This window comes from Fusarium poae, chromosome 3, assembly GCF_019609905.1.
Source record: "Fusarium poae strain DAOMC 252244 chromosome 3, whole genome shotgun sequence".
In the NCBI taxonomy this organism is placed as follows: domain Eukaryota; kingdom Fungi; phylum Ascomycota; class Sordariomycetes; order Hypocreales; family Nectriaceae; genus Fusarium; species Fusarium poae.
Genome location: NC_058401.1, coordinates 2,915,299 through 2,928,458, shown reverse-complemented (window position 1 = coordinate 2,928,458; position 13,160 = coordinate 2,915,299). Strand labels below are relative to the sequence as shown.

Genomic DNA, 13,160 nt, shown 5'->3' with positions numbered 1-13,160 from the left:
GTATGAGAAGCTCTCTTTAACCTTATTCTTGTTGATTGAGATATAACATATTAGAGATGAGGCATGCAATCCATCTTATACTCTCTATCCCACCAGGCCACCCTCCCTTAAAAGAGGTGAAAGGTAGATATTCCACGGAGCTTAGCACGCCCGGGCTCTCAAATCTCGGAATTAGTTAGTAATATTGTGTGTGTCTTGTCAAGTCCATCAGCAATGAGACAAGCAAGGTCCATGCAAGCCACTTCGGGCTAACAGACATGATTATTACCAATCGCCGCTGACAATCATCTTCGGTACTCGGTCTACTCCCAGTTCCATCGAGTTTTTAGTATGCTATGACTGTAATTGTATTCAGTCGAAGCCACGCTAACTGGAATATGGAATATAGTAATCAAGAGTTACTCATCCGTGATGGACCAGAGTCTGGACCTAGCGGACTTTAGGGCTGACTCTGATCTGCAGTCTCGCATGGAAAGGTGTTTAGAGTTATCGCCGGGATGATATCTAGTTAACCCTTGACCGTAGATCTTGGACAAGTGTCGTAAGATTTAACAAAGATGACCACCCACTCGTTTACTATCTACAGCGCTTTACAACACTGCAAGATTGACAATTCCCAACCTACATGTCGTCATTCAATATTCAGATACACGGCTGTTTTATGGTATATGAATATGTGAACACTAACATTATTTATTTACTGTCTGGTCCGCTTACTGCGTCGTCAAGACTTGGACCTCAGTTGGCCTAATATATGAATTGCTTTTTGTCTCTTATTTCTCACCTAAGCTGCACTTTTGAATCTGCCAACTCACTTTACTCCTCGTGCTAAACGAGTAAAAACTCTGCGATTTGTCTTTTGATTCCATCTGCTTCTCATATGCAATGACAAGCGTTATCAGCACTAACAGACGCAAAAGAGGTTGACTACTAAGGTAGAGACTAACCCAGTTAAGACTCGATAAAGCTTAGCAATCGCACCGTAGTCTCGGGATGTGTATCGTATAGATCAACCAATTAGAGACCATCAATCCCCTGGATTAATCACCCTCGGTGTGACATCTCCCCGGTTCTGAGTTGCTTGTTGCGACTTGAGGCTTACTTACGGTCGAGTTTCAATGCCGAGTCCCGGGAGTTAAACTGCTACAAATTACACCATATAGCTATTATCTCGGCATATATACAATGGTGGTTCATTTGACAAATCCTCCCTTTCACATGATATTCCTCTCATATTCCAGTCCCTTACTGCAATAAATAAATACCCAATCACTCTAATAATGCATGTGTCATCACATGGAACTTTTGATGTACAGTCAGTCATTAATACCTAAGCTCTTTGAGCTTCTGAACCGTTTCACTTCTGAATGTCCTGCTAAAACTTTGCCCGTGCTCGCATTCCAAGCGTCCGGATACCTCGGGACCCTGCTTACTATAAGAATATAGACCGCGCTACCGCTCAAACTCAGGGCCTCATGGCTACCCTGTGAAGCAGAAGGGAGGTCTCATTATTATGTTCGTCGCGTCACCAATGCTCATCTGTCCACGGTAGTTGGTTCGCTAGACAAAAGGCGCGACAACATGGCGTATCTCGTTACGCTAATAAAAGGTCTAACATCGCAGGCTCACTAGATGATGCTGATCTGGCCTGACTGGCTATGACGCAAAGCGAGAGCGAGAGCGAGGGCGAGTGGTTGGATGTTGTAGCACGGTAGTCTTTTTCGAGCTCCTGTCTTATCAACTCTCCAGACAACCTCATTCGTCCACGACTGTGAGTATACCATATTCTTGTTGTCTTTTCTGTGAAATCATCCAGGGTTTATCACCAAGCTCCCCGCTGCCCGGCACGCTTCTTGATGCGTCGTCTTTGAAGTTCCTTGTGTATCATCAAAGCTGGGGCGTCGGTACCCTGGTCCAGTTCGTCTATGATATCCCACACCCTAGAATCCTCCGCATCCAGAGCCATCTTGACGAATGGTTCGACCCATTCAGAAGATCGCCATAGTGTTGAGTCGGGCCTTCTTCCACCACCTTCGAGCTGGATGTATTGCGGTACTGCAGCCTTGGCATATCCAATAAGCTTAAACGCTAGCTCAAAGTCGCCTACCTCTGCGCAGACTGGTATTATCACGTTGAGTGCCGCCATTGCATTCTCACGCTCCAGCCATGTCTTGGGAGCTGCAGTTTCCGTGTGGGTTTCTTTTTCAGAAGTAGTTTCATCAGACAGGGGCTCATTGGGCGTAGCAGTTTGGTCGCTTTCTGTCGTCGACGTGGTTGGGATCTTGGTTTTGGACAGTTCAACGTAGCACATCTTTGCAAGCTCATACTTTGTTTCCGTTTTGACGCTGTGCTTGACTAGATGCCCAATATTGCTGAACCGGGGACTTCTGCCGCTAAGGAGGTATGCATTGCGAAAGAGTGGCATGGCAGACTCTGAAGTTCGGGTTTTAGCCATGGCCTCGACTGTAACCATGACCGCGTCCAAAGGCACAGGACCCTCCTTGTGCATAGTCTCTATGGTGGAGGCTGCAGTGTCAATGAGATCCCGGTTCCTGAGTAAAGCCCTGTAGAGAGGCCGCGTAGTTCCTTGGTCCTCGAGCCACCCAGTTTTCTGTAACACGTTCAACGCAGAAAACGCGTCTACAATGTCCTCAGCGTTGGCATAACCCTCGATGACAGCATCGTGGTGATGCTGGGAGAGCTTTCCACGACTCGACAGCTTCGCGAGAGCTTGGCTGGCCAGCTCGGTGTCGCCGTGTCTCGCGGCGGTCGCCAGGATATTTTCAAGGGTACCATTAGATGGGTTGTGAATTGAAGTTTTGACAACTTCATCCCATAAATAGAGTGTTCCAGCGTAATGGAATGCTTGACTGAACATGTCCAAAGCCATCAGCTGAATATTTCTGAAAGGGGCATCGGTACCCCGAGCATGCTTCCTTTTCTTCAGCAGACGAAGCATATCGTCTTCAAAGCCCACTCTGCCGAGCTCCAGAATAAAAATGTCATAGACCCAAAGGTCGACCTGGTCGGGGCCATCCAACAGTTCGTTGAGCTTATCCATAGCCAGTTCGTGTTGACCCTCTCGAAGCATTGCCAGAGCAATATTCTGTTTGGCAGGTTGGGTGAGCTCGAACCAATAGTCATCCAAAAGTTTCACAACCTTCTCTCGCAGTAAATGTTCGGGGTGAACAGTGAGAGCTTGAAGAGCAAGATAGCACATGTCCGCAGTGAGCGGAACGTTTTGCTCGCGTATATCTTCTAATAATCTGCGTACTCCTTGGCTCGAACCATCAGGATAAGCCATAGCAGACATCATGCTCTCATAAATTAGGGGATTGAGAGGATGTTGTCGATGTTTAAGCAGATACTTGACAATATGAATAGTTCTCTGGAACTTGTTCTTTACAAACGGGGTATATTCACTTGATGGTGATGCCCGCAATCTCATGAGGGCATCAATCAGAACCTGTGTTGAGACATGTTCCAGGTCTGGTAACATTTGATCAAGAGCAGGGTTTGAAGACTTTGCCGTAGTATTTTTGTCCACTTTCAAGTCGGATTGCAACTGATGTTCTCTCCCTTGCTTCTTTTCTTCGTATCCACGCCGGTCTTCAAACTTCTCATGAAAAGAACTCAAGACTTGCGCCTGATCTGCAGTTACTGAGTCTTCAGCATTGCTGGTCCCAAATCTCCGCCATTGAGCTAGGTTTGCGCTCTGAAGTATTTGGTTTGGAGTCTGCCTTTGAATCGAAGCATTAGATATCTTGGGCAGGACACACTTGTGACTCCCTGTCCAATGATACCGCCTGAGCCCCTTATGTGCCAATTGCAGCCAGGGCATATTGGCTACGCGACTGTGTCGTTGATGTCGAGGTTAAGTTCAGTAATAATTAATTCTGTTAGTTTGACTCTTCCATAGGTAGGTATTCCCACAATAGCCGCGCCAGCAACCTTGAAGCGGGGCTATGCAACTCTCGAGGCCTTAGCCGCACACAGACGCTCTCACCTTGTAGCTCACCGAACAGCCGCGCCACTGAGCTGTTCGTTCCATTCTCAACCTTGAGTTTCTAGCAAGCGCATCATACACCACATAGATAGCTACAGGCGCAACAACCGACATAATGGTAAGTTCACAGATTATTATCAGTACCGATACCGCAAGGTTTGATCAACCTGGAACCTAGCTATCCTTGATCTAAGATTCAACTTCCCTATACCGAAAACTAACATGGATGGAATAGCTACCCCTCGGTCTACTTAACGCCGCCCAAGGCCACCCCATGCTGGTCGAACTCAAGAACGGAGAGACACTCAACGGTCATCTGGTTTCCTGCGATACATGGATGAATCTCACCCTCAAGGAGGTTGTGCAGACAAGTCCGGTATGCTTTCCTCGCTCGCAGCCTTGATTACTTGTTTGGTGGAAATACTAATAATTCGGAACATAGGAGGGCGACAGATTCGTGCGATTACCGGAGGTCTATGTCAAGGGCAACAACGTACGTCAAGGCGGTCATATACATACTGGCCAAGATAGGAGGAGCTGACAAGCAGTAGATCAAATACCTGAGAGTACCCGACGAGATCATCGACCAAGTTAGCGAATCGCAGAAGGGCCAGCAAGGCGGTTTCCGCGGCGGACGAGGAGGAGGTTCAAGAGGAGACCACAGTGGACGAGGTGGCGACCGCGGCCGTGGTCGTGGAGGCAGAGGCCGAGGTCGGGGACGAGGTCAATAAGCTGAATTACGAAATTTTACGACGATACCTTGCGCATTCAGAGCTGTTTGCCATAGATCTTAGGCACTTCGCACCAGGCTACTAGGGAGTCTAAGGGGTCCTATGGCAGCAAATACCAAGAAGAGGAGGAAGCCTGGTCCTCTGTGGCAACCGGATACACATTCCAGCTACCAGCTACCAGCTTTCAGGTTGCTTCACGAACGAGATACACCGCTTCGGAATGAAGCTAAAAACAAGCCAGAAGAGGCAGCAATTCCGCAAACAAATAATGCCGCACAACTTCCCATCGTTGCAAATTAGGAGTGCATGTCTAACGTGTATCTATCATCCAAGGCTCCTGGTCCTAGAGTCTCTAACATAAACAGACCACCATGTCCATATATACATACATAGTACGGATGCGAATAACTCATATTGCCCCTTTGAGACTATACCAGCATAGATTCCATGGTGCCCGTTCACTGGATTTTCAGACTATGCCACAGTGTTTGACTGAGAGATTGGCGACAGCATCGACCAATCGACGAGACAACATTTTCCTGATTTGGGTCTACTACGTATCACGCTCAGTAACTAACAACTCACGGGTTTCCATTCTTTAGGTAAATTTAACGGAATTGTCTATTTTATGCGTAAAACGTTACTCGGAGTAATTAACAGCGAGTTCTATCAGCAAGATAGGCCCAGTACAATCGACCATGGCCACCGGCATATATCATCAAAAGCGCAAGGCATCATATCGAAATACATCTTCATCAAACGCCCATTACCAAGTCCAAACCAAACATGTACAAATCCCTCCTCCTTCTTGTTGTATGCATCTAAAAGTTGGCAACAGCCACAGCGATAGCCTGGCTATCAGAGTGTGAGATGGACAGGGTGATGTCCTTGACACCAGCCTTTTGAGCAGCAGCGGCAGCCTCACCATGGAGCTGAAGATTTGTTAGCATCGTGTTTTCTTTGTTATCAGGAGTCAACTTACAGAAACAGTGGGAGCACCGTTCTCGCCCTTGACGATTTCAATATCCTTCATAGCGGCACCAGCACCTTGGCTGGCAACACCCAACGACTTGAAGACAGCCTCCTTGGCACTCCAGCGGCCAGCGAAAGAGCTCTGGGGGCTAGGAGCCTGGCGACAATAGGAGATCTCGTCGGCAGTGAAGTTTCGCTCAACAAAGGTGTCATTGTCAATGTTGACGGCAGAAATGTCCTCAACATCAACACCGACCTGGCTGTTTTTGTTGGCAACCTTGAGAGCAAGTGCCTCCATAACCTGCTCGGTCTCCTTGGCCTTGGTAGAAGAAACAACCTTCTCAGATCGCTTCATGAAGTCAGGGCCATACTTCAGCTCAGAAGACTTCTTGTCCTCAGTGACACGGGCATCAGGGTTCAGCAGAACCTTGCTGAGCTGGTCGTCAGCGTAGGGAGAGTTGTTCTTGGCAACGAACAGCTTGTTGTTGATGAAGCCATCGTGGAAGTAGCGGTAGGCCTTCTTCTGACGGGCATCAACCTTGGCGCAGTACTCAGTGTAGGTCTTCTCGTCGAGAGTAGCGAACAGGTACTTGGGGTGGATACCAATAGCCTGAGCACCCTTCTGACCGAAACCGAAAGAGGTGACGGAGAAGGCCTTGACACCATCAGTCTGGATACTTCGGCTGGGGTAGACAATGAGGTCGTATTGCTCCATGATAGGATCAACGTTGTCAGCGTTGCGGTTACCAGGAACAAGACCAGTGTCGAGGACCTGGAGACATCCGTTCATCATCCAAGCACCTGCAGCACCCTTGGGGTGACCGGTAAGGTACTTCTGGAAGATACCCAAGACGGCGTTACCCTTCTTACGGCCGAGGTGGCGAAGCTGCTGGCAGATAACATTGGACTCGTTCTTGTCGTTGGCCTTGGTGGAAGTTCCGTGGAAAGAAGCGACACCGATATCATCAACAGTAAGACCCCAAGTGGCGAGGGCACCACGAAGAGGAGCGATGCTGGGATCGCTCTTCCAGAAGTTGTTGCCCATGCTGCGGAGGAGTTCCTTCTCTTGACGAGCAGCCTCTCTCTCAATGTGAGCGAAGCGGTCCTGAGCGTACTCCTTCTCGTCGAAAGTGGCACCCTGAGACTTCATGGCGTCAATCTCGTCATGAACGTACTCAAGCTCAGACTCCTGCCACTGCTTGATGGTCTTCTTGCGGCGCTCAATCTGGCGACGGCGGTAGTTGATGTCAAGCAGAGGTGAAGGGAACTTGCCAGGGTTCTCACGAGCAGTGGTGAGAACACCCTGTCCAGGAGCAGGAACGGAGCGACCAATCTTGTCAGAGGCGGTAGTAGTAAGAGCGATGATACCGTGAATGGGGACACCCATGTCAAGGGCAAGCTTGGCAGTCATAATGATCTGGATACCACAACCCTGGGACTCCATGAATCCGTTTCGGGTAGTGGTGGTAGGGCGAGACATCTCCTTGGGGGTACGGCCGTGAGCAAACTCGTCGACAGTGTTGCTAGTGGCCTTCATGTTGGCGAACTCGTAGGAGCCTTCCTCACCGAGATCGTCGAAACCACCAACGAAACAGACGCGAGCCTTACCCTCCATGATGGTTTCGTAACCAGTGTCAATGGACTCGACAGCAGTAGCACAAGCACCGACGGGGGTCTTGATAGGTCCGGAAGAAGACATCAACAACATGTTAACCCAGGCGGCCATGGTGTTGATGAACGACTCCTGGAGAATGTCGTTCTGCACAGGCTGGTCGAGGAAGCGAGTGCGGTGCATGTCTCGGAGAGCAGCAGCACCACCCATACCGGAACCAACACAGTTACCAACCTCGGAAACGTGGACGTACTTGTAGAACTCATAAGGATCAGTGATACCACAAGACAGAAGAGCCTCGGCAGTGGAAACAAGAAGGAACAGAGTAACGGGGTCGACCTGAGAGACGATGTCGTCGGGAACACCGTATCGCTTGGGGTCCCAGCCAGTAGGAATCTGTCCAGCAACAAGGCGGTCAAAGCGAAGTGCCTTGGGAATCCAGAGAGAGGCACCCTTCCTGAGGCGGATGATGTACTCGCCACTGTCAGGGATCTCAAAGACCTCGACCTTGTCGCCATGCTCACGCTTGAACTCCTCGGCGGTCTCCTTGGAAGCCTCAAAGGGCTCGAGGTCCTCCTCAATGACAACCTCGTGAAGAAGCTGCTTCTTGTTGGGGTCATAGCCATCGAACAGTTCGGGCTCGATCAGACGGATACCAGAGTGCTCGAGAACGTACTTCTCGTACTTCTGCTTAACATCCTTGTCGTCAACAGGCTCTCCTGTCTTGGAATCAACCCAACCAGAGTAGGGCTTGCCCTTGATAGGGCCGTTGTGGTTCTTGATGAGACCCATGATCCAAGCCATCTCGACGCAACCCTCAAGAGAGAATTCGCCGTAGGCTTCCATTTCCCATCGGGTACGGGAGTTACCCCAGGGACCAACCTCGGCGAAACCAGTGACAACAACGACCTTCTCAAGATCGACCATGCCCTTGAGGTTGTCATTGAGAGGCTCAACCTCAGTCTTCCAGTCAGGGCGCTTAGGGAAATCAAACTTGATGTTGGCACGAGGGTCGATGGTCTTCTTCTTGTAGAGAACCTCGGAGGCAGCACCGTTGACGATGGTGTTCTCGATGGCGCTCTCCTTAGCAACAGCACGTCGGACCTCGCTGGTCTCCATGATATCCTTGCGGAGCTTAGTCATGGTCTCGTTCAGGTTAGGAATGAACTGGAGACCACCGTTGAGATCAGCAAAGACAGGCTCGTTCTGGCACAAGTCAACCAGAGTGGGAGACATAAGACCGAGAAGGTTGAAAGCCATCTCCTGTTGAGAGAAAGTGCGGACGCCGAAAGCCTCAACACCCTCAGCAACAATGTTGTTGCCAGACATGAGACCAGTTCCTCGGGTCCAGCCAATGACAGCACCGCAGATGGTGAGGTAGTTGGCCCAGCTCTCGGAGTGCCATCTGTTGAAGAGAGTCTCAAGACCGAGCTTGGACTCGGAGTAGAGACCATCGTTACCAAAGGTACCGTGGTTGGGAGAAAGAGGCAGGACGACTTGGGCAGGTCGGGTCTCGAAGCCACGCTCAGTCTTCTGGGCCTTGACGCATCCGAGAAGACGAACAAGGTTGGTAAGCATGATGCGGTGAGCGAGCTCAGACTTGGAGTCAATGTTGTCAATCTCACGACCGTTCTCGGGAATGGCAGCGAAAGGAACAATGAAGTCAAGATCCCAGCCGAGACCCTCCTTGGTGTCGTAGATGTACTCAACCAAAGCCTCAACATCTTGCTTGCTACCTTGGTTGAAGGGAACAACAACAATCTGAGAGCCACGAGAACCATAGCGGGTGTACATGGCCTGGTAGTACTCAGTGACCTCACGGGAGAAGCGGCTGGTGGTAACGATGACCTTGGCACCACCGCTGACAAGACCCTGAAGGACCTCAGCACCGATAGAACCGGCACCGGCACCAGTCATGAGAACGTGCTTGTCCTGGAATGTGACACCAGACTTGGCAGCATCCTCCAGGCAGTTCAGGTACACGCCAGTAAGCTTCTTACTGTAGTCCCAGCCGTGGAGACCCTTCTTCTTGAGGTGAAGGAAGGGAATGGTCTCAACCTTGCCCTTGCTTTGGCTGTTCTTAAGAACCTTTCGTCCCTTGTTGTCCTTGGGAAGAATCTGGCTCTCGTTCATGGCAAGTGATCGGAGGACATCACCATACAAGCTCTTGATCTCAAGCTGAGAGGTCTTGGACAGCTTGTGCTGCTGCTTGATAAGTCTGTAGATGCGGGAAAGATCGCTCTGAACCTTGGTGCGGTTACCGTACTCAGAGATCTTACCACCCTCAGCCATTTGCTGGACATAGTGTTCCAACTTGCGGCAGCTGGCACGGGGGACTTCCTCGTAGTTGAGGTTGCCTCGGGCATCAACAGTGGTTCTAGGGCCAGTAGGGACAGCGACGTCCTTGTAGACAGGAGCGACATTAAGAACATCCTGAATATTCTCAATAAGCTGCTGTCCAAGCTCCTTGGCGAGCTTGTAAGTCTCTCCTCGCTCGGTGGGGCAGTTGTCGATGTGGTACTGCATAAACTCGAGAAGCTTAGGGTTGGAACGGTTCATGAGACGAATGCACTGGCTGACGATCTCACGGTCAATGGCCTGGAGACGCCCGAAAATGATGTCGAAGTACATGCTGAGGGCATCTTGACGAGCCCAGTTCCAGGAGGAGTCGTAGGTTCGGGCCTTGAGGGGAGTGAAGACAGGTTCAATACCGGAAGCATAGAAATCACCATGCTCAGCAGTCCAGAGATCAAGCTGGGCTTGCAGGACCTTCTCGGACTTTTGAGAGTTGATGTGGGCCTTCTCGCCCTCTCGGAGGTCGATCTTGAGGTATCGGGCAAGGAGCTCGAGTTGTTGCTTGAAGAGAGCACGCTGGTCCTTGGTAAGGGCATCAATGGCAGCAGGATCCATCATCATGCCACCGCTAGCACCACCAGCGGGGCCAGCAGCAGCAGCTGTAGACAAGCTGATACCAGCATTTGTGGCATACTTGTTGGCAACGCTGTCGAAGAAACCCTTGGCATCACCCTCAGAGCCCAATCGGGCGGGGGGCTCCATTGTGAGGGCGAGAAGGAGGGCACCATCTTGTCGGCCGGGTCCAAGACCCCATCGAGACTCGAGGTATTTTCGGGCCGCTGTAATGTTGAAGCCACCAGGCATCTTTGAGGAGATAAGTCGGGCAACCAAGGACAACGATTGCTTGCCCAGGTTGCCATCGAAAGTGGCCTGCATAGAGGCACCAAGCTCATCAAGCGGTGTGTCTTCGGGCTTCTCGGGGGTTGAACCGAATTCTTTTCCTAGATCACCGAGGATCTCGTTCTGGAGGGTAGACTTGCCTAGAAACATCAAACGTTAAAATCTTGTCAATTGGATGGGTTATCTTGTCCCACTTACCACCGACAAGGTCCTTTATGGCCTTGCTGAGAGGAACCTCAAGAAGAGGCTTCTTGAGCTTCTGCGCAATGAGAGCGCGGACGATGTCAACAGCCTGGACAGGCTCATCGGCAACTTGGGCAACGGGGCCGGAACTGGGGGCGGGAGCAGCGGCAGCGGCGGGAGCTGCAGTTGCAGCCGCAGAAGAAGAAGCAGGAGCATCACTGGGAGAAGCAGCCGCAGGCTCGGGCTCCTCTTCCACGGGATCAACATCGTAGTAGATCTCCTTGGCATCCTTGTTGTAACAGAGGATATTTCGCTGAACGGACTTGGCGGCATCGTAAGCCTCGTACTTGGACTTCAGAGTTCGCTTGGCCATGACACCAAGGGTGTCGGCAGGACCGATTTCCACGACTCGCTCAGCAGTCCTCTCACCAAGGAACACATCCTGGGTCTCAATCCATCTAACGGGAGAAGCAAATTGGTATGCGAGCAACTCAACGAGCAGCGTGTGAGCGAGCTCCTGCTCGACTTCGGGACGCATTTTGGTGGTATTAGGTCGTGAGGAGGTGAAAGAAAGGGTATCTCGAAAAAGGCCGAATTGGCAATCGCAACCTAGAATTGGTGCGAGAGGATGGTCGAATTGACGGTGATTATACCGGGGGCCCGCTTAACCCCAACGTAAAAGAATATGGAACCGTCGCAAGAAACTCCCAAGCTGAAGAGTGCAGCTGGCGGGGAGGTAGGAAAGAAGATGAGGGAGGGGGAGGATGATGGAGGCAGAAGAAAGTGGCCGGAAAGTCTATGAATATGAAGGCCTAGATTACAATTCCGTTCTGCCTACCAGCAAGAATCAATGGGAAGGATTAGAGGAGAGATGGAGCTAGATTCCAACCAAACGTGCGGATGGCCCGTACGAATAGGTAACAACGACTGTAGCCGACGACGAGGGAGGAGTCGATTGTTGAACGACCGGCCCACCAAAAAGTTCATCGATTGAAAAAAAATTGGGGGAGGCTCTAGGCCACACCCCGGTCTGTTGTCTCCTGGGCTGTCCCCCTACATCGAGTACCCTGTCAGGGCGCCCTGTACGCTCTCACTCCCGCTGTAGCACGGTTGAGTATCCGGTACTTTCTCTTGGGTGGAACATCCCCGAGCCACACATGGCTGCGGGTCCTTGGCGTGCAGCCCGCTTCTCAACCATATTGAAGAGCTATTCCTATCTAGGTTTAGTGACTATGTGTAGGCGTGCACCAGCCAGGGGCGTCCAGGGGAGCACTTTCCCCAGAAACCAGCCTTTTGGGGCACCATCAACATGTTTGAATGAATGAGGTGAGTTTGGTTGTTTTGGTGGTTATCAGTATTTACGATCGATCATCCAAAGATAGTTCGGCCGAGCGGGCTCTCTTTCTTCTGCATGCTCGGTCTTGATATCTACTGGTCAGCGATTGGGTTTTCGGCCCAGGAACGATAAGAAAAAGGCGCCATGTCAATGCCAAAGAAGTAAGGTGACGACACCTAAGCCATACCACCAGCAATCCAAAGGGTCCAAGGGTTGTGGTACATACAGAGTAGAGGGTCTTTGCTCGCCAGTCAGAACATCTATGAATAAGCTAGAAGGGGTGCGAGCGTAGAGGCACAGCAAAGATGGATCATGACAGTATGTAGAATACAATACCTAGGTAAGGGAGGCCAAAAAGCGGTGCCATCTATTTGGTCCATGCAATTTCGCGTCTTTCTCAACTGCCACTCGATATGATCAACTCGGTTAGGTACCGATACATGCGTACAGTTAATTCATGGTGAATTGTTGTTTACTCGCTTATCCGTCGGTTTCCGGAACTCCGAGCTTCTCATGATTGCTACAAACTGTAGATGTGTTGAGCTACCTATCATTCCATATTTGCTATCTGTCTCTAAGCCATGGTTGAGTATTAGAGTTATGTGGTTGAATCCAACGGCCGTATACGCTGCTGTGAGGTTAAGTTTGCGGCTCTTATCTGCACCTCTCAGAAACCACTGCGCATAGCCACAACCGTTGGTGCATGCAAAAGCGAAACGAGATCTACAAGACGCCATGCCACGTACGGATAAGGGTCGCACAATTAAATAGCATTGATGAGAGATATCTTGGTAGTACATCACAGAGTCCAAGATTCGGTCAGTTCAATTTATCAAGAAACTCGCCGAAACAGCCTCAGGGCTTCGCAGTCACTGAACTACCATGTATGCACAGTGCTTTACGCGTAAGGTACGTGGATGGAAGCGATCATTATAGCTCGACCCCACTAGGCTCGGGAAGTCGATGCTGGACGGAGAATGTGGGGGGTCGAATCATTGTTGGAATGAGAAGTTGGGGACATGAGTGAGGCGTTGACGAGGCGGTGGAGAGGGGCACAAATTTTCTCATCATGACCTCGATAGGCTTAAGATGATATGATGAGTTCAGAAAGAATCAATCAAGGAC

General features: G+C 50.5%; 3 protein-coding genes across 3 annotated transcripts; 1 reads left to right on the top strand and 2 right to left on the bottom strand.

The window, feature by feature from the left end:
• Positions 1 to 1,822: 1,822 nt before the first annotated feature.
• FPOAC1_008364 (uncharacterized protein) lies at positions 1,823 to 3,499 on the bottom strand (the record flags this gene model as incomplete). Its single annotated transcript, XM_044852808.1, has 1 exon — positions 1,823 to 3,499. The coding sequence occupies one exon, from the start codon at positions 3,497 to 3,499 to the stop codon at positions 1,823 to 1,825; it is 1,677 nt and encodes a 558-aa protein (XP_044705478.1).
• A 622-nt stretch (positions 3,500 to 4,121) lies between these two features.
• FPOAC1_008363 (uncharacterized protein) lies at positions 4,122 to 4,737 on the top strand (the record flags this gene model as incomplete). Its single annotated transcript, XM_044852807.1, has 4 exons — positions 4,122 to 4,124; positions 4,242 to 4,382; positions 4,449 to 4,499; positions 4,558 to 4,737. The coding sequence occupies 4 exons, from the start codon at positions 4,122 to 4,124 to the stop codon at positions 4,735 to 4,737; spliced, it is 375 nt and encodes a 124-aa protein (XP_044705477.1).
• Positions 4,738 to 5,558: 821 nt separating this feature from the next.
• FPOAC1_008362 (uncharacterized protein) lies at positions 5,559 to 11,237 on the bottom strand (the record flags this gene model as incomplete). The annotated part of the gene is made up of 3 exons (XM_044852806.1): positions 5,559 to 5,669; positions 5,720 to 10,656; positions 10,715 to 11,237. 3 exons carry the CDS (start codon positions 11,235 to 11,237, stop codon positions 5,559 to 5,561), a joined length of 5,571 nt encoding a protein of 1,856 aa, XP_044705476.1.
• Between the last annotated feature and the right edge of the window lie 1,923 nt (positions 11,238 to 13,160).